We start from the raw sequence: 21,507 nt of genomic DNA, 5'->3' as shown, positions 1-21,507 counted from the left end.
TGTTGTTCATGAAACTCTCTTTTCCTAAATTAAAAATAAATTGATTTTCAATCTTTAATGAGCTGCCAGCTTAAGAAAGAAATATTTTGACTTTAAAAAGGAATAAGCAACTGAACTGCTACAATTATGGTTAATTAAACAAGTTTTTTTTCATTTCTTTTAAAAACCCAAGACAAACTTCTGCTCATACTTGCTTCTATCTTGCTGGCTGATTTAAAAATGGGCTGACTTACTAGGTTTTTAAAAAATACTTGAACAGCAACCATTTATCTAAATATTTATTACTTTATAGTCTTAGTTATTTACTAAAGGTAGTTTAGTAGTTTCTTCTTCATAATGTTTTAACTTCATATCTACAACATTTGTGCTGTGTGCTGTGCTAAATTGCTACAGTTGTATCTGACTCTTTGCCACCCCGTGGACTGCAGCATGCCAGGCTTCCCTGTCCTTCACTATCTCCTGGAGCTTGCTCAGACTCATGTTTATTGAGTCAGTGATGCCATCCAGCCATCTCATCCTCTGTCATCCCCTCTCCTCCTGCCTTCATTCTTTCCCAGCATCAGGGTCTTTTCCAATGGGTCTACTCTTTGCATCAGATGGTCAAAGTATCTGGAGCTTCAGCTTCAGCATCAGTTCTTCCAATCAATATTCAGGACTTATTTCCTTTAGAATTGACTGGTTTAATCTCCTTGCAGTCCAAGGGACTCTCAAGAATATTCTCCAACACCACGGTTCAAGAGCATCAATTCTTTAGCACTCAGCTTTCTTTATGGTCCAGTTCTCACATCAATACATGACTACTGGAAAAACCATAGCTTTGACTATTTGGACCTTTGTCAGCAAAGTAATGTCTCCACTTTTTAATACGCTGTCTAGGTTTGTCATAGCTTTTCTCCCAAGAGCAAGCCCATCTACAACCTTTAAATATTTCCTAATTCAGTTGTCTGCACAATCAGACCAGTCCTTGTCACTTTTCTTCTATATGCCCAACCCTTAACAGGACTGCAAACATTTTGAGATTTTATAGTATTTGGAAAAAAGTTTTGGCTTTGTCTTTTTTCAGAGCTAATCAAAGATTGGAAAAGAAACTTTTAGCAAGATTTATAGTATTTAGAAATGTTTTCCCCCTTAATGCTAAGAGTATTTTATTGGAATATAATTAATATGTATTAAAATATATAAATCAAAGCATATTTCTAGATAGATTTTGACAAATATAAATGACTAACAACCACTGAAATAAAAATATAGAACATTCTAGAAACCTTTTTGATAATTCTGAGAATGCTGTTATTCTTCAATTACCAAGGAGTTTTGACTTCTAAATTGTCAATCCCCATGGCTCAGACAGTAAAGCTCCTGCTGCAAAGCAGGATACCTGGGTTCAATCGCTGGGTCAGGAAGATCGCCTGGAGAAGGAAATGGCAACCCACTCCAGTATTCTTGCCTGGAAAATTCCATGGGAGGAGGAGCCTGGTGGGCTACAGTCTATGGAGTCACAAAGAGTCAGACACGACTGAGCAACTTCACTTTCGCTTTGACTCCTGAATTAGGATCTTCTTTTAGTGCCTGTGCTATGCTTGATTTTCTCATCATCTCAATGGCACTGAATCACGTATCTCTTCTTACTTTCATGACAGTTCATTGTCCTGGAAACAGCTTTGGCCACCTTGAGAAGTAACATTGCCTCTTTAGGCACTGCCGACAATTCAGGATGTACTAAATACCAATAAAGTGCCTTTTAACAGCTCACCAAGATTTTTTAACTTTTCACATTCCCTCAAATGCATTATGGGGTCTACAGATAGAAAATAAATTAACAGATATCCTTAGGATTAAATACAAAGTCATGAGTAAGTCATTTCTGGGTCAATCTCATGGTTTTTGTCTAATTCACTATTCTATCTAATAGGAGAAAAGGGCATGTATTGTGTGAGGGCACTGTTGTCAATTCTCAAAATTCCACACATATAAGGCCAGATTTTTTAAGTTTTTTCTCTGGAACTTCTGCCTGAAAGTTGCTATCTGAGATTCATCATTCTCACTGGTACATTAAAAACTCTGAAAGATCTGTGGTAAGAATCTGCTCATCTTGATTTAACACAATCATTTTCTCTTTTGATCAGAAATACTATTTTTCCTTTAATACCTTAAACATCATTCATTCTGTTCAGGAAATATTGACAGGTCACTGATGACCTCTCATTCATTGTCATAGGTTTGGTGTGGGATTTGGCAGTGAACAAAATGAAGTCTCTGCCCTCACAAAGATTATATCTTAGGAGCGGAAACACAATAAGTAAGTTTAGACCATGGTGGTTTGTGATAAGCACTATGGATAAAAATAGGGTGGGATTTAAGGGAGATTGTGACTATTGGCCTGTCAAGGAAATGTTCTCTGACAAGGGACCTGACGGGAATGAAGAATCCTTCACAGAAGTGTCTAGGAGAAGATGATCCATCCCGAGTTCATAGCAAGTGCAAAGGCCCTGAGGCTGGAGCATGTTTGGGGTGTTCTAGGAAGTGCTGGGAGCACAGTGTAGCCAGAGTGAAGGAGAGAGGTGCGGGAGATGGGGTCACAGAGATTCGGGGGGTCACATGTGATGTGTCTATGAACGGTCATTGCAACTACCTTATGAAAACCTCTATTTGAAATGATCACATTCATAGACTCTTAGAAAGTTAGACTAAAATGAGCACCTTAGCACAACGTCTGACATTTAATGTTAAACAGTTGTCTTTGCTGTCACAAAGAGACATTCAACAATTTTTGAACAGAATTTGCTTCTACTAAAAGTAGAAGTTGAATGACACGAGCAGTTAAAATATTGACTGTTTCCCTCTGAGGTAACTAAATGGTAATCATTTAAGCTTAATAATAGGGACTCATTTCTCTAGGTGAAAACTGCCCCTGACGGTTGATAATCTTGGTCAAGCAATGGTGCCAACACATGGGAAATAAAGAACTACCTCAATGTTCTGGCTGAGTTTTTTGACGATGCTGGTGATGGTCTGGATGTGGTTTTCCAGGAGCTTCCTGGCAAGCGACTCCTCCTTGCGAAAGCCATGGGTCCCCTGAAGGCAGGCAGAGATGTCCTCCTTGATGCGGAAGGCTTGCTCAAGGAGGAAAGCTATGGTGCGGTCCTGGTTGTTGAGTCTGTCTTCTAGCTGACTTCTCTGGGTGTTTGGAATGGCAGGAAGAAAAGAATGACCCCTGGTCCAGAAAAGGAAACAACACCGGGACTTTACAAGGGTGAGTTAGAGGAGCCAGAACCAGAGCTTGCAGCTGCCCTTGGACTCCTGCATATTCTCCCCTGAGAGGAGAAGTTTGGCAGGACTTTAAACCCTGCATGGTAAGAATCTTGGTTTATGCCTCATCGGAGAACTGGGTCTGACTTAAGCCTTGATCTTGTATCATCCATTTTCCATGTTTTTCAAGCAGGAATTGTTCTACATTTTACCCGCTATTCTAACAAGACAAATTGGATCCATATAAATTTAAAGCCTGATGATCCTATTATTGAGAAGTGAGCTGCTTTCTAATTGTGGGGAGAAATGATAGGTCAAAGGCAAAGATTAATAAAAGAGTCAGAAGTTCAACAAAAAGGAAAAGAAAAAAATGAATTAGAAAAGAAAAAATACAAAGACTAGGGCTAGTTAGTTATTAGGATAAAGAAACACATAAAATCCCAATAACTCCTACTGGCATGAGCAAATTACTCCTTCCCTTCACAGATAAACATTTTGGAGAACAAGTTACTTTTGTTGTGTATTTTTCTTTATTTAATTTTCTTTGCTTATTTTTGTGACCTAGTCTCTGTAGTCGTACCTTGTATCTTTTGCTTGAGCTCATTCCCTAGAAGCAAGTCACTAAGTTGTACCTATATTCAAAGTGAGTGAGGATCCACCTCTTGACAAATGGAGTACCAGGAAATTTTTGGTCATTCAAAGACCACCACCCTGTTACAGTCATCTAGCTGGTTTCTTGGAAATATCAGAATGCTTCCAGAATGTCCTATATTTTGATTTGAGTGGCTGTTACATGGTTAACTGTATTTGTCAAAATCCACCGAGATATAGACTTTGCATATTTTTAATGCATATTAATTATACCCCAATCAAATACTCTTAGTATTAAGGGGGGAAAGTTTCCAGATCCCTAGAAATCTTGCGAAGAGCTTCTTCTCCTATACAGTAGTTTTCCTAGATTAGCTCTGAAAAGAAGGCAAAGCCAAAACATTTTCAAGTAATGTAAGATCTCACTACATCTACATGTTCCAGGGATGGGAAAGCAACTGCTCTTCCAATGTTGCCTCTTTTTTAGGAGCAAGAGGAGAAGACCTGGTGGGAGCAGTTATTCTGTGGGATAGGGGGTGGCTGATGATGGTTTTAGTCTGGCACTCACGCACACCCCACCTCCCAAGCTCACTGGAGCTGCCAAGACTTCATTGGTGAACAGGATTTGGCTGAAATCTTCAGGGAAAAATGGACCCACAAGCCAAAATATCACAACTTTGAGGAGCACAGTCTCAAAAAACCAATTAGCCAACAAACAACCTACTAGATTATGTGCAGTGCTTAGTGACTCAGGCATGTCCAAATCTTTGTGACCCCAGGGACTGCAACCTGCCAGGCTCCTCTGTCCATGGGAATTCTCCAGGCAAGAATATTGGAGTGGGTTGCCATGCCCTCCTCCAGGACTCCTGGATTATAGATTCCTACAAAAGAGAATTACTAAGTCATACGCAATAAGAGGGCTTCCCTCGTAGCTCAGCTGGTAAAGAATCTTCCTGCAATGCAGGAGACCCAGGTTTGATTCCTGGGTCGGGACGATCCACCAGAAAAGGGATAGGCTGCCCACTCCAGTATTCTTGGGCTTCCCTGGTGGCTCAGACAGTAAACAATCTGCTTGCAATGTGGGAGACCTGGGTTTGATCCCTCGGTTGGGAAGATGCCCTGGAAAAGGGAACAGCTACCCACTCCAGTATTGTGGCCTGGAGAATTCCATGGACAGAGGCGCCTGGTGGGCTACAGTCCATGGGGTCACAAAGAGTCAGACACAACTGAGTGACTTTCACTTTCACACAATAAGAACATTTTTTAAACAGTAAATAAAAATATTAAAAGTGAAGATATGGGAAGATATTAGCAAAATGAAAAAAGAAAACAAGAAAACAAGTAGATATATTAGATATGAAAATAGGTAAAGAAACAAAAAAGGTGGAACAACTATGACAGACAGGAGGTAGCTGAAGAATAAATTAGTGCTTTGGGAGAGAAGACTGAGAACATCTACCAGACAGACGCAGGAGCAGTCATGCAACTCGGAAATGTGAAGAGTCAGAATTAAAATCTCTTGTCTCTCTCCAAAATCAAATGCTAACCTCTACTCCCATACATTCCTGTCATTCTAAGAGATAAAAAACAGCAGCAGAGGACACACCTTAATTAATGCTCCTGATGTGGCCTCATGGAGTGACAGAAATGCCATGCAGAAGTGTCCTCAGGCTTCATATCCTCTCTCTCTATAGTTCTTTCTCCTTCTCTCGGTCATGGCCGCCATTATCTCTACTTTTGCCTCCTAACAAAGAATGCGTCTTCCACACAACGGCTAAGAGTAGTCGTTCTAAAATGTGAAGATAGAGCTTGCCTCCTGAAAACCCTCTGAAGGCTCATCCGTTCTCTGGGAATAAAATCTTTTTTTCCCCTTCCCAGCCTCATCTCCTCCCACTCGTCTCTCCGTTCACCCTTACTCAGTGACGCAGGCCTTCTTTCTGTTCCTCAGGCAGGCCAGGCAGTTCTTAGCTAAGAGCCTTGGCACTTGCTATTCCTTCCACTGGGAAAGCCCTTCCCTACAGTCTCTTCATGGTTGCCTGCTCCCCATTCTTTAGGCACAGCTTCAGCGCCCCCTCCTCAGACAAACCTCCCTCTCAGTCACTTTCTATCGTAATAGCCCATTTCATCGTCTTCATAACATCTGTCATTACCTGATATCATCTAATTCACTTGTTTGTGTGTATTTTCTGCCCTGCATCACGAGACTGGAAGTTCCCTGAAGGCAGGCATTTTGTCTGACTTGTTCTCCACAGTGTCCCCAATGCTGAGGAGAGTGCCTGACACATAGTAGGTGGCCAATAAACTATTTGTTGACTGACTGGTCTGTCTAGCTGGACTGTTTCCTTAAGGCTCCGTTGTTAGAAAATTGGAGGGAAAAAAAAAAAGGTCGTACAAAGCTGCAAGTTGTTAGAGCCTCAAGGTGTACAGTTTGCTTTCCTGAGCAGTATGAAATATTTAGCGTTGGTCTGGGTGAGATTCAGCTCTCCTATCACCTGCATGTCTGAGGAGCAGAGATGACTCAGCCTAGAGTTTCATCAGTCAGATTCCATCCAGCACTCATTTGGCTCAAAAATGTTTTTCTGGAAAATTACCAGATGGAACCTCGTACATAGAAAACCCATTCCTTTAACACCCCCCCCCCCCCCCCCCCCCCCGGGGAGCTGACAGTGCTACCCTGGTACCCTGGCTGGGACTGATGAGTCACAGGCAGAGGAGAAGGGGGTGTCTGGCCCTGTGGACGGTGGCGCATAGCCTAGCAGTGGACTGCAGCGCTAGTCCTTGTTTTCTTTGAGCTGGTGCTTCTTTCTGTTCTCCTGACAACCTGCAGCCTGGATTTGCCAGTGAAAGAGTATTTCATCCCCGTTCTTCTGTTCTGGGCTTCCCTGGTGGCTCAGCTGGTAAAGAATCCACCTGCAATGCGGGAGACCTGGGTTCGATCCCTGGGTTGGGAAGATCCCCTGGAGAAGGGAAAGGCTGCCCACTCCTGTATTCTGGCCTGGAGAATTCTCTGGACTGTATAGTTGGTGGGGTTTCTATATAGACCTTTGTAAATCATGCTGTATTCCCGTCAACGTTTAGAATTTGTTTTCTCTTAGATGTTCTCAGTATGGCAGACACTGTTGGTTACCTTCCTAGTAGCCATCCCTGCTTCTGCCTGATTTGGTTCATCCTCCTGACCCCTAGGTCCTTCAGGGTCGGGGGCAGGGGCACAAGCTAATCTTGGTTGCCCCGTTATTCTGGGCTGAGATGCCATTGGTTTAGGGAGGACCATGTGAAGCAATACTGGCCAATGAGATGCAAAGGGGAACCTTTCTGAGTAAGGTTGCTTGCCTTTAAGAAGAGATTATCCTAAAAGATTATGTCCAGCTCTTTGCGATCCCATGGACTGTAGCCCACCAGGTTCCTCTTTCTGTCCTTGGAATTCTCCAGGCAAGAATACTGGAGTGCCATTTCCTTCTCCAGGGAATTTTCCTGACCCTGGGATGAAACCTGGGTCTCCTGCATTGCAGGCAGATTCTTTACCAATGGAGCTACTAGGGAAGCCCTTAGAGATAAGAAGAGATACCCAGAAAGAAACTTCCCTTTTCTTTCCTGGATGTAATCATGTCTGTGTGGGATGCCTGGACCTGCTGAAGCCATCTTGTGATCATGAGGGGAAAAAGGATGGCTGGGAAGAAGAACTGAAAACACTTGGGCACTTGATGATGTTGTTAGGCCTCCAAATTAACTGAATTCTAGATTTTTAATGTGAACTAATCAATGTCCTTACATATAAGCCATTTTGGTTGGAGTTTTAATGTGTAGCTGAAAGCACGGTCTCTATATCTAGTAACTTACCAATAAAAATGTCAATTGAAATAGAAATATGTCAGTCAATATTACTAAATGTCTACTCTGGTCCATATATAATAAATAAAGGTTCTGTTCCTCAAGGAAATTAGTCTGATTCAGTATTTCTTGCAAAGAAACTTTTTATAGGGGTCATGAAGGAAAGGAAGATGCTAAATTGAAGATGCCTTGGCACCATGATAGACCTTTTAATTCATAATTTTGAGGGTGAGTGGAAGAACAAGAATATGTATTTTAGGGATTTCCCTGGTGGTCCAGTGGTTAAGATGCCATGCTTCCATCGCAGGGGATTTAGGTTCAATCCCTGGTCAGGGAACTAACATCCCACATGCTTCAAGGCACAGACAAAAAAAAAGAAATAAAAAATGAAGCCACTGTAGCTTAAAAACTTTACAAAGAATTTGTATTTTAAATAAACACTTAGATGAATATATTCTAGTGACTGAGCATCGCTGACTTATTTAAGACTGGTCTGGTGGTGGTGGGGAGGGGGGTGAGACCAGTGCTTATGACTGCTCTACAGTCCAGGCTCACCAGGGGCCTGTGTGCCCCCACTCTTTGGATGTACTGTCAGCTGGTGTCAGGAGTGTCTCCAGAAAGGCCATTCTATCCACTGGATTATGTCTGAGGAAACAGACCTAAGACAGGAGAGGGGCCAGTGGAACAGGACTGCCACCTCTGCTCAGATGCCAGTCTGCGGTTCTGCCTTCCAGATTGGCCTCAATATTGCTGCTCTTTGGCGCGTGGAGGGAAGCCTTGCAGGGCAGCACCACTGCTGTGTGAATGTGCTTGCCTGCAGCCATGGAACTTTAAGTGGCATATACATGATGAACTGTAGTTACTTGTTTTCTTTTCATTCTTAATATTTATTTTTAAAGCTTATTTTATGGTTTAGTGGAGAATGTTCCTTTTTGAAATTTCTTTCCATGCCTGAGATATAGTAAATCTCATACTATGAGATACAGTGAGATATATATTGGAATATTATTATTATCATTTGCTAATGATGTTTAATGGGCTTCCCTGGTGGCTCAGACAGTAAAGCATCTGCCTGCAATGTGGGAGACCTGGGTTCGATCCCTGGGTCAGGAAGATTCCCCTGGAGAAGGGAATGGCAACCTGAAGCACCAAATGATGCTCTGTTTAGCTCTACTTGTGTGATCCCTATCAGGTAAAGAGAGCTTAAATATATATTTCCTATTTTTCTGCCATAAGGACATAGAATATTGCTTTCCAAATGACTTTCATAAACCAATGACTGGAGTAACATCCAACACATGAACATTCTGTCTTCTAAGAGAGATTCCTGGTAACACTGTTTTTCAGAACATCAGATCATCTGAAAGTTTAAAAACTGAGGCTTTTCACTAGTAACAAGATGTGGTTACCCTGAATTTGAAAAATTCACTGCTTTATTAGTATATCATAGCAGTGAGACTTCTGTATCTAAATTTAACTGTGAAAGGAAAGATAGAACTGAATATTCCAGACTAGCACAGATGGAGTTTCTAACCACAGGAGGACGTATTCCTAGGGGGCCTTTTCAGAGGGATATTTGGACTTTACATAGATCATTGATTATGTAGCTGACAACTGAGTCTGAACAGATTTTCTGCAAACTCTGAGTTCTATTTCTCCATGGTTCGTGTGACTTACACCAGCTGTGCTGTTGCTGGCAGATGCATTGGTACATAGTGACTTTCATGTCTCTGCCTGTCCTGTTCTTGTGACTAGAGCACTAAATTTACTTAGGAGATTTGGAAAACCATTTCAGCAACCTGTAACATTCAAGAGACAGAAATTGGAAAATTGAAACTCCTTTCTAGAACACAAAGGGGCATAGCTGAAGAGAATTTTCATTTCTGTGAGATTTATTCTATGCCTAAGTATATTCTCAGTGCATACAGTCTGGCAAACAATAGTGAAATAAAGTGACATTTCAGAGAATACTTTGCTGCGTCACAAAAATAATCCATGAGTATGTGCATGGAGCGATGGGATTGAGAATGTATTTTCTATCATTTCCCAGTTGCTTGTTCCTGACCGTTGCCCTTTCAGATGGTTTTGGTGGCTCTTGAAGCCTCCTTTGCTGAGTTTTACACACAGGGCTGAAAGCAGGAGGTGAGTGAGGGAGGCAATTTCAATTTTAAATCATCCATAACAGGAAGAAGTAGCCCAGTGGGGTTGGGTCAAGACTGGCCTGCATGGAGGAACCAGGAAAAGAAAGGACTCTAAACAGTGATGCCTCTGAGAAGAAGCTGGAGAAAGAGACTGGCTCTGGAGTTTTCCCAGATTCAAGTTACGTAGTATGAGGCAAACTCCCTATGCTCAATAACATTTTCAGTAAATTACAGACTTCGTAAGTTACCTGCAGTGATTGGCTTTCTGGTGGAGACATTCAGGCGGGCAGGTGTTCCTGAGTCTCTGTGTGGATGGGGGCTTGGTGGACATCTGGGTGACACAGGGGAACACATGGACTGCAGCAGCGAGTTGTTTTGATGGTACCTGGAGTTCTTACAGCGTTTTGTGGTGCTCTTGAAACCCTGGCCCGCATTACCTTGCTACTGTTGGGATTTGTGTGCTATTTATGTGAATCTCTAGGGGAAATAAGACTCTATGTGAAGTGGGAAGACTGGGGGTTCAAGTTCTGCCTCTGCCACTTAATATCCTTCACCCCTAATAAGCTGTCCAGAAGAGAACCCCTTTATTTGTCCTAGGGAGATGACTCCTGCCCTCCTGAGTTGGCTGAAGTTGATCAATTTACCTAATGTATCTAAAGTGCAAGTCGCTCAGTCATGTCCGACTCTTTGCAACCCCATGGACTAATTCTCCAGGCCAGAATACTGGAGTGGGTAGCCTTTCCCTTCTCCAGGGGATCTTCCCAACCCAGGGATCAAACCCAGGTCTCCCGCATTGCAGGCGAATTCTTTACCAGCTGAGCCACAGGGGAGCCCAAGAATACCCCATAAGGGATAGGGGGTAGCCTATCCCTTCTCCAGCAGATCTTCCTGGTTTGATCTTCAGGAATCAAACCAGAGTCTCCTGCATTGCAGGTGGATTTTTTACCAACTGAGCTATGCTACTGCTACTGATGCTAAGTCACTTCAGTCATGTCTGACTTTATGCAACCCCATAGAAGGCAGCCCGCCAGGCACCCCCATCCCTGGGATTCTCCAGTCAAGAACACTGGACTGGGTTGCCGTTTCCTTCTCCAATGCATGAAAGTGAAAAGTGAAAGTGAAGTTGCTCAGTCGTGTCTGACTCTTAGCGACCCCATGGACTGCAGCCCACCAGGCTCCTCCACCCATGGGATTTTCCAGGCAAGAGTACTGGAGTGGGGTGCCAATGCCTTCTCCGACTGAGCTATGAGCGAAGCCCTAATGTATCTAAAGTGCTTTGTAATGTCTACAAGGGTCACACGTGTGTTCTTATTATGATAATTATTAATGATTAGATGGTGTTATGGGAAAAGATATGTTGATGTTCTAACTCCTAGCACCACAGAACGTGACCTTGAAGGTCATGGCAGATGTGACTAGTCACACTCATGGGGGTTGGTGGGTGCCTAAGGCAGCTTGACTGATGTCTTTATAAGAAGACAGCCGTGTGAAGGCGGAGACACAGGAGGAGACCATGTAAAGACGGAGGCCGAGACTGGAGCTGTGCGTCTGTGAAGCAAGGGGCACCAGGGATTGCTGGCTGTCACCAGAAGCTGAGAGGCGAATTTCTTTCAGAACTGTCTCCCCAGAGCCCTTAGAAGGAATCAACCTGCCGACGCCTTGATTTCATACTTCTAACTCCTGGAATTGTGAGGCAAAACGTCTGCTGTTTGTGGTACTGTGTTGTTGCAGCCCTAGGAATCTGATACAAATGCTAAATTATTTGAGGCTAGTTTCTAGCCCAAGAGAAATGTAAGGAATTTATTATCCCATGGTTCGATTTCTCTATAATGCTTATAGTCAACAGAACACTTTCACAAACATCCATTCATCTCATCCTTGCAACAAGTCCTTGGTATAAGTAAAATTTTTCTCAGTTTAGGTGGAAACTAAAGCTTAGAGATTATCAGTAATCCAGCCAAGAAATATTAGCCTGCCCCTTTCACTCTTTTACCTACATCTCAGCAGCTTTATTTAGACCAATTAGAACTTTTCTCTGTTATATTTATATTTATATATATATAATTTATATATATAAATTAAATATATATATAAATCCCTGAGTTATTCTCAGATAAGATATATTTATTCCTCTGAAATATAAATATACGTGTATATATATACTCAAATATATGTATTTGTAGATATAAAGCTATATATATATTTAATTGGCATACATATTTACACATGTATATTCTTCATATATAAGTATATAGTCAAGATATATATGTTTCTATATGATGTTATATATAGCTTGCATATGTATAATTATATTCTTTGCATATATATGTGTGTATATATATATATTTAGATTGCTTCCAACGTTATGCAATTTTTCACCCCAGTTATCTTTCCTGTGCTTGGCTCATATCTCTCCTTGGAGTCCTAAGGATCCTCTCTGTGGTCCAGGGGTTGGAGGGACATGCTCTCTGCTCTAGAGAACCAAGGCTGGCCTTTGTCTGACCTCAGCTCAGTTCTCACACTAGCTCTTGGGTGTGGTGAGAATTCAGGGAGCCTCCTGGGATGGGAGGGAGTGAGCTTCGTGTGGGCAGTTCTGCCTTGATTGACATGGGAGTGTTGTGGGTAATGCCCATTTCCTGTGGCTGTGTCCACCCGTAGCCGGAGTCTTGCCCATCACGGGGGTGGGAGTGCTCAGGGAGATGATGCCAGAGAGAGAATAACAGACTGCACTGTGGCTGACAGCAGTGCCTCCCAGGCTCAGCTAAGACGTGAATCCAGGCAGCTGAAACCCCATGGATGGACTCCATGGAGGAAGATCAGATATAGCTGCATTCACGTCTTCCACACTGCAAGGGACAGACTAGAGGCAAAGATGTCCCAGGATTCTAAGATGTCCCAGGGTGTGTGTGTGTTGAAAAGATAGCCAGCAGAGGGTGTGGATATCCAAGTGGTTAGGGAAATAGGCTTTGAGATCATGGAGACACAGATTTCTGTGTTAGAATCTTGGTCTGTCGTTGCGTTGTGTGACTGTGGGCAAGTACTTGACTCCTCTGAACCGCAGTGACTTCATCTTTAAAACAGCAACACTCTCCACCTCTTAGAGTTACTGTGAAGATTCAATAGATAATTAACACAGAGTGAGACCCGGAAGCTTACTCTGGTGGCTCAGATGGTAAAGTGTCTGTCTGCCCACAATGAGGAAGACCCAGGTTCGATCCCTAGGTCAGGAAGATACCCTGGAGAAAGAAATGGCAACCCACTCCAGTATTCTTGCCTGGAAAATTCCACAGATGGAGGAGCATGGCAGGCTGCAGTCCATGGGGTCACAAAGGGTTGAACATGACTGAGCGACTTCACTTAAGAGCCGGAAACGTTAACACTGCGTATGGTCAGTGGGGCCAGAGACCTGTGCAGGGTGAGAGGGTTCTGCCACATAATAAACAACTTTCTCACAACCCATAGTGTCCTGTATATCTTTTTTTTCATAAGCTATGCAGACTATTTTGAGCTTTCTCACCTGAGAGCTGCTGCTGCTGCTGCTGCTGCTAAGTCGCTTCAGTCGTGTCTGACCCTGTGCGACCCCATAGACGACAGCCCACCAGGCTCCCCCGTCCCTGGGATTCTCCAGGCAAGAACACTGGATTGGGTTGCCATTTCCTTCTCCAGTGCATGAAAGGGAAGAGTGAAAGTGAAGTTGCTCAGTCATGTCTGACTCTTCGCGACCCCATGGACTGCAGTGCACCAGGCTCCTCCATCCATGGGATTTTCCAGGCAAGAGTACTGGAGTGGGGTGCCATTACCTTCTCCCACCTGAGAGCTAGTTGCCCTCAAAGATGGATATGATACTGCCAAATAAAACCCAAGAGATCTCCAACCTAACATGACCTACCCCATGAAACACTCAGCCAACAGTGTTTTTTGTCTTCCTTTCTTGTGTATCCTGATGTGAAATATCTGTCTTCGTGTGGCAACGAGAGTGATGCATCATGGTATAATAAAATGTCTGCCACAGTCTTAGGAAGAAGCGTTGAATATGACTATATTCCAGGCCCCGAATGTCCTATTTGACTTATAAGTAGAGCTCATTAATCATTTATTATTTTGCCCATTTGGCTCACTGAGAGTTTTATGTATCCAAATTTTAAATACCATTCTTTGGCTGTCACCCAGACCTCCATCATCCCCAAATGTACTCCTGAGAGCATCTCTGAGATACATATTGGCTATAGCTCAGCCTGGACAACTCCTCAGTACAAAACAACTTCATTTCTTTGGCCCAGAGAGCATCACAGTTCAGGTTTATACCCCCCTTCTTTTTATTCCAGCCCTCTCTGCCCCTGTTCTGTTTCTGATACACCGCAGGAATGTTCCAGCCTTAGCAAATTTGCTTTCCCCTGTATGTCCATGTGGCGCACTCCCTCATCTCCTGGTTTTTGCTCAAATGCTAACTTCTCACAAGGCCTACCCTGGCCAGATCATCTAACAGTGTGAATCTGTTCCTCTTCCTAGAACAAATGTTCCATGAGGGCAGTGTCTTTGTTCTGTTCACTGAAGACTGTTCAAGGGCCTGCCATGTAGTATATAGTCAGTAAATATATATAATCAGTAAATATTTGCTAGGTGAATAAATGGCTATAACCAGTTTTTGCAGGAACCTAAGGGATAGAAGAGACCTTAAGAGTAATTTGATTTTGTGGCAAGATACCTGTTTGTTTTTTCAGGAGATTCAATTGAAGAAAATGAAAAAGTAATTTATGAGCAGAATTTGTTTTCCACTCCAGATGAAATCCTGTGGGGAATAATGTATGCTCTTAAATCTTAACCACTTACTTCATTATATAAAAGAGTGCTTAGGAGTGTAACTTGTGGGCAGAGTTGAGAAATAGCAAATAGTGGTAACTCTAATCTGCATTCTAGAAATGATTTCTGGATCTTACCTAGAACTGAGACAGCCCTTGGGACTCAGGCACTTAAAACCCCACTCCATTTTATGGAGGAGGCAGAGACTGCCTGGAGAAAAGACATTTTCACTTTGTTAAGGTCACATAGCTGATTACTGGCAGATTCAAGAGCTGGTGCCTGGCCACCATGCAATGCTCCTTCTACCAGCAGAAGAAAAAGGTGTTGGTGCTTCTTTGCTTAATTAAACCTAAATGAGCGTTGACTGCACTATCATGAAATCAGTGGATGTCTGTTCGTTGCGAACCTATAAACACATGGGGAAATCAGAATTATTTACTGCCTTTAATATAATGTCACCATAATTGTCCTAGAAATGATTGCAAGCATTCCGCCTCCCCCTGCTACATGGATTATTAATACGACCTAACATTTAGCAAGCACTAATAGTGTGTGGGTGTCGCTCCAACTGCCTGAGGCTGAGAAGAGCCGTGTACACGCTCGGGCTGCCTGCCTTTTTAATGTGCTTTTCTGTAGCCAAACTCCGTTCATAGAATAGGCGTTTATCCCTCTTGCTGCTGGATTTCTTTTTTTCACTCTTTTCAGTTGTTTTTAGTATTACCTATAAATATGCCCACATAGATTTATAAGGCAGAACCTCTGAGAATATGTAACATATATTCAGACTGTTTAATGAGTTTTGTACTTATGTGAGTACTCCGCTTGCATATCAATACCTTTGTTACCACTCAGTGCATACTATCACTTGAAGGAGGAAGTTATTTTTAAAATTATTGTGTTTATGATTGAAATGCCCAAATGTCATCTTGCTTTTCCAGTTAGTCAGAAATCTGCTGCTCTAAGCAGAGCCCTAAAGATTCAATTGCTCCACCATTATTCTCCATTACTTCTGTCAACTGCAGCTCTGTAGGAATCGAAATTCTATGCATCATGATAGGCTGTGGTAGGTGTATCGAAAAGTATTGAGGCCAGAGAGTCCCTGCCTTTAGGGAGTTTGCAGCCTGCTTTGGGAGATTAGAGGAGAGAGACCAAAAGAAAACCAGCCATCTCAGGTGGTACATTGAAGGCTCTTAGTGTATGACTTAGGCAGCAAGAGAAGGGATGTGGGGGAGATCAAGGTAGAAATGAATCCTGAGGTCATCATGCTTTGGCTTTGAATCATTGAGTCCATCTTTCCCTGTGTTTCAATTTTGCTTTCTCTGGAATCCAGGAAATGGCAAAAATTTCTTTGGATTTCAAGTTTGTTGCCATCTTCCAGGGATTTTCTCCCATCTTCTATGATGTAAGTCACCAGCCTGAGCTAATGAAATGCACTTGGGTTCACATTGGAATTTGACAGAAGAATGATTTCTATTCTCTATTTGTGGAGGGTCAGATGGGACTAGGTCTCTGTGTTCTCCTTGGATGGCAGGGTTAGCTAATATAGCCAATATGATCATTATTTTTGTGCATGCCACCTTCATTGTCCTTAACGAAGGAAAAATGCCATCTATCCACATGTCTTATTTTTAAACATTAAAAAAACACCCTTTCCTCTTGTTTGGTTTCATTGTCTCTAAATTATAGCCTCATTATCCCATAAACAAATACGAATTAGGGGTAGCATGAGAAGAAGGGCTGAAATACTGTGCTTGATCTGCTTGGAATGCATTAAATGCAGTTGACTAAGAAACAGGGAAATTCTTAATGGTGAACATTCTGGAATATTTGTGGCATGCATGCATGCTCAGTCACGTCCAACTCTTTGCAACCCCATGGACTGTAGCCCACCAGGCTCCTCTGTCCGTGGAACTTTCCAGGCAAGGATACTGGAGTGGGTTGCCATTTCCTCCTCCAGGGGATCTTCCCTATCCAAGGATCGAACCTGTGTCTCTTGCATCTCCTGCATTGGCAGGTGATTTCTTTACTACTGTGGCACCTGGGAAGCCGCTGTAATATTAGTAATTTTTAAGGTTTTATTGACTTCATGGTTAAAAGTAATTTAAAAACGAAAATCCAGTATTTTTACTTTTCGTGTGGAATCATTTAATTTGTTCAATCATTTTTTTCCCACCTGTGGTCATGATGTATTTTTTAGGATCAGAATTACTTTAAAGGTACAGTGAGTGGGTCTTAGAGTTTCTAGTTCAACCTCTTTATTTGGCAAATGAGAGAACAAGCCCAGGGACACAGGGGACTAAGCATGAGGTCATGCAGAGAATTATTGGAAGGCCTGACACTAAATCCCAATTGTCCTGAAAACTTTAATGGGGGCATCAGATCACATCCCTCTGTGACATACTCAAATGGAAACTCAAACTAATATGCATTGTCCTGTGATACTGACTTGTCCAAACTAAGATCTTTTGGACAATGTGCATGTATTAATTGTATATTTCCAAGTCCCCAGAGTTGCCCCTCTCTGTAGACCTTCCCTGGATGAGATTCAGGTGTGGCACTGTAAATAGCAGAAACAAAAATGTTCTGATGATTGATTTAATATATTTCAAAATTTCCTGAGTTTTTAATCTTGAAATGTTAACATATTCATTTGATTTATTTTGAAAGTCACAGTTAAGTATATCTTATCTTGTCGTATGTCTTTCATTGCCTTTGTTGTGTTATCTATATGAAACTGTAGGGGCTATTTAAAGAGGAAGTAGTAAAACTGGCATGTTTTGTCAATCAGAGAGGAATAAGGGATGTTCGCTTTCCTGACATGGTTTAATGTGGTCCTTCTGAAAGCAGAGAACTAGTTTAGATAAACTCAAAGATCTCATTCAGTCCCTTTAATTTCTAATGTAATCATCAACCATAGTTAAAACTGTTGTAATTCAGACTTACTTGTCAACATATTCAACTAGATCTGTAGAATTCTTGGTTGACATTTTGGCCGGAGAAAATCTTACCTGAAACAAAGGTCATGAGTTTACAATGTATTGTTAGCTTCTTTATAGGGAAATCTTATCCATCTTATGATGTTTTAATTTAAAACAAAATCGATGCTATAGGTCACAGATCATTAGCTCAGTTAATCTTGCACATGCTCCCTTTGTACCGCTAGAGGCTAAAACCCAAATCAAGTTCTGGGAAAATTCTGGACAGTTGCATTTCATATATTTGGTACCATAGTCAAGAAAAACTTTCTGGAAAAGTCAAAACCATAGATTATTCTTAGATGGTATTTTAATGAAATAGCAAACAATTACTGTCTGGGTTACTAAAGATGTCTTCATAGAGTGAATTATTCCTGACCTGGTAAATTCCAATGAGAATCAGCTAATTTTAAAAGACAAAGCCAAAATCTAGAAAACTTGTCTATTCAAATAATTTTGTTTTCTAAGAAATCTGTTTGTCAGAGTCTTATAGTCAATGAAAATGAAAGTATAGAGCACAGATATGTACATAATTTCTAATGTTAAACATAATTGGCTGTATGGACACTACTAATTCAATAAAATGATACTAGAAAGTTCTACATCTGCATGAAAATTCATTTAATTTTGTAGCATTTCTAGGAGGAAAGAGGTTACCAAATGTACTTACTATTTTGCTTATATTGAAAATGTTTTAAATATTAATGTTCTTTTATTTTTTAAAATTAAAAGAAAAAATGAATTTACCTTCATTTTAATAGCCTGTCACTAAACTGGATTCAATCTGGAGAGTATGAGTTGTATTCCAGTTAAAAACTTAAATAAAATATGTTCCTAGGGTATTTTTTCTTGGTTTATGTTATTAATGACTGGAATGGTGAGCAGAGTATGTTAAAACCCACGACAGAAATCATTCTTTTTGCAAATGCCTTAAGAATAACCACATCTTACTTCTTAATTTAGGGCTAAAGAAACTTATTTGAAAACCTCTCTCCTCCAATAAAACCTAAAAAAAAAAGGTAAGTTTGTTTTCAAGGAGGCTAATATAGAACAACACCTGACAACAGGCTCTCCTGGCCAGCCCACTCAGTGGAAGGGACCAGAAAAAGCTTGAGGCTGTGCAGATGGAGCCAGTGAGCCATTTAATTGTGCTTCAGTCCCTCTCTGCCCAATGTTGAGTGGAGTTCACCATGAGTCTGGTGCTCCAAAGGCAGGTCTTTGCTAGAGAATGGGTTTCTTATACTAATGCCCTGAGCACACAGATGTCTGTGGTATGGAAACCATCCCAGCTCCTTGGAGAACGGGATTGGTCTTCTGCCCTGGTTTGTGTTTTCACTCTGGATTCCGGCTGGAACAGTGCTGTGCCATGGGCTCCCCATCTGCTTAATGCCAGCTCTTTCCTTCTCACCCCTCCACAGCTGCAGCCCAGCATGTGGGAGCTTGTCTGTGGGCTGGTCCCTGGCCTTGTATGTTCGGCACCTCCTAGTCTTTTGTGAGCACTTGTGGAAAGAAAGAGTGCGATGCACATTGCGTCTAAGGACAATGACTAACTGGGCTATTGTCTTCCTTTCTTCTTTTGAAGTAAAGCAGTTGGATATATATCTGTTTTATCTACTAATTTTTTAAATCAGTTTTATTTTGCTCATTTTTAAGTTTTGCTTTGGAAGACAATAAGTAGCATTCTCTTAAAAGCATACCTGCAAGTCACATACTTTTAAAGTAATAAATGTTAAACTTGACAATTCAGGGAAATTTGGAAAAATATAGAAAAAGTAAAAGATACAGAAAAAAACAATCCTAGAGCAAAAGCTGTTAACATTGGGGCATAATCTATTTACTCTTTGTGCACTTTTTTAGGTATTTAAGACTAAGGTTTTATATTTTTGCTAATTGAATATAGGAGTCAGCTATCCCACTGGATTGAATTGAATATAGGAGTCAGCTATTCCTACAAACTAAGCATAATTATATCAAAATTGCCTCATAAACAACTGTGATTATCACAGGACGTTTAGAAGTATTAGTTTTCATTTGTTTAGTAATAATGCTTTACAATATAGAATGGACTATAAAATATGATCACATATATGATGTAATTTCATTCTTGAAACAGCTCTGTGAAGTGAGAATCATTAACTTACGGATAACAATAGTTACCTTAAGTAACTGAAATCCTTCTTTATTAGAGAAAGAATTTAAGATGATTATTTTTATAGGTGAGAAATCCGAGGATCAGAGAAGCAAGGAACTTACTCAGCATCATGCAGGTGGTGATAACGGTCAAGCCGAGTCCTTCCTGCCTGCCTTTGCCTTAGAGGCTCATTCAAGCTCCACATCTTAGGATAGGCCTAATCAGCCCATTTCACATAAGAGGAGGCAGAGAGTTTTTAAGTAACTGAGTCATGCAACCAATATGCGGTACAGCCAGTAGATACCAAAAGTCATTGCTTGACATTATGCTAGCTTTCCAGTCCTCTTCCCATCACAAGAGGCTGTGTCCGCTAGTCAGAATTATAAAGCAAAGTCTGAAAACGCTGCTTATTAGAGTGTTTTTTAAAAAATTAATGGGGAAGATATGACAAGTACATAACAATAAAAATTTTATTTAGTTATTTTCTTTTTTGTTAGAGATAACATCCACACTTTGAGTTCCTTTTAATTCTTCACAAAAATAAATAATGATCAAATTTCTAGCTCCCCATATTAAAAGTCAGTCCAGTGAATGAACTGACAAATCGAGATCACTTTTCTTTGCAGCTTGTGCTGGCCTCAGTCATTTTTTCAAAGCAGAACAAACAGGAAAGGTAAGAGAGTGAAAAGGAAAGCAACTCTTCCTGGACTCCTGAGATCTCTCTAAGCAACATTAAGCTTTAAAGAAGCTGAACAAAATATCCTATTTTTAATATGAATATCTAAGAGTACTTGCTTTCTTTTCTTGCTCACTGGCTGAGCCAGGAAGGGGGCCATCAGGTTCTTCTGGCTGTTCCTTGGCAGCGGCAGTCGGGGAGGCACTTTTGTTTACATCAGTCTCTAGGCAACCAGAATGCTGAATCAGATCAGGAACTACTGCAAATGAAGTTTTTGCAGTGGTGGCAATTGTTTATTTTTCAATTGAGGGCAGTTTCTGAACATACAGTGAAATTAAAGGGAGGCTTCCCATTGTTTCACACGTCTTTCCCTCCTTCCTCTCCTCCCCAGTTCTCCCCCAGGTCCGCATCACACCTACAGAACAGCTTATCACCTCGGATACTGCCATGAGACAGTCGGGAAACTGCTAAGAGGCATTCATCTAGGTCAGACTGATAATAGGCAATGATTCCTCACCCCATTGTGCCGAAGCCTTCTGAGTACCTACTTCAGGCTTTATTACCTTGTTTGTATGTAAAAAGAAATATAAGTAAGCTAGCCAAGAATGAGACATGTAGAGTCCTTGAGTAATCCATGAGATAAATACCTGAACTCATGACACTTGATTTCCTGACTTCATTTTTTGGAAAGGGAACAGAGGTTTTTATTTTCTCTCTCTGAAAGCCAAAGTACTAAGGAAATTTGATTGCATCCTGGCCAAAGTCCTCATGTTTCTGGGGCATCTTGCTGGGTGGCCCAGCGGCATTGTGACTGCAGGAAGGAACTGTGATGTCGATGGGGTTGGGGGTCCCCACACTTTAGGTGCTGGGTTTAGGGGCTTCAGGTGTTTTCCTTAATGCTCCTTGTAGTAAAAATCGCTAGATCCTCCCCACCTCTTTGTCTCAATCGGTGGGAAGTGGTTATTTTTAGACCAATATTTCACACCCTTCTGCTCATTTCCCCTTCAAAGTTTGAGAAGAGACCAGTTTCCATCAGATTAAACAAAGAAACGAGATGCTGCCCTACTCCCGAATCTTTTCCCCCAAGTATGCTAGTTAAGGCAGCTAACTCTTCTTGGG

At 41.5% G+C, this 21,507-nt stretch overlaps 1 protein-coding gene across 1 annotated transcript in view; it reads right to left on the bottom strand.

Moving 5' to 3' along the window:
* The window catches only part of FAM81B (family with sequence similarity 81 member B), a 51,636-nt gene extending 30,570 nt beyond the window's left edge, over window positions 1–21,066 (bottom strand). Inside the window, exons 1-4 of the mRNA XM_052644357.1 lie at window positions 21,036–21,066; window positions 20,508–20,611; window positions 17,550–17,614; window positions 2,971–3,214 (exon numbers count right to left, since the gene is read on the bottom strand). Coding sequence (XP_052500317.1) covers window positions 2,971–3,214; window positions 17,550–17,614; window positions 20,508–20,611; window positions 21,036–21,045 — 423 coding nt within the window. The 5' untranslated portion in view covers window positions 21,046–21,066. The remainder of the gene's footprint in view (window positions 1–2,970; window positions 3,215–17,549; window positions 17,615–20,507; window positions 20,612–21,035) is intronic.
* Between the last annotated feature and the right edge of the window lie 441 nt (window positions 21,067–21,507).

This window comes from Budorcas taxicolor, chromosome 7 (genome assembly GCF_023091745.1).
Source record: "Budorcas taxicolor isolate Tak-1 chromosome 7, Takin1.1, whole genome shotgun sequence".
NCBI classification, from domain to species: Eukaryota; Metazoa; Chordata; class Mammalia; order Artiodactyla; family Bovidae; genus Budorcas; species Budorcas taxicolor.
The sequence above is the reverse complement of the archived record's forward strand: the minus strand, read 5'-3'. Positions and strand labels throughout refer to the sequence as shown.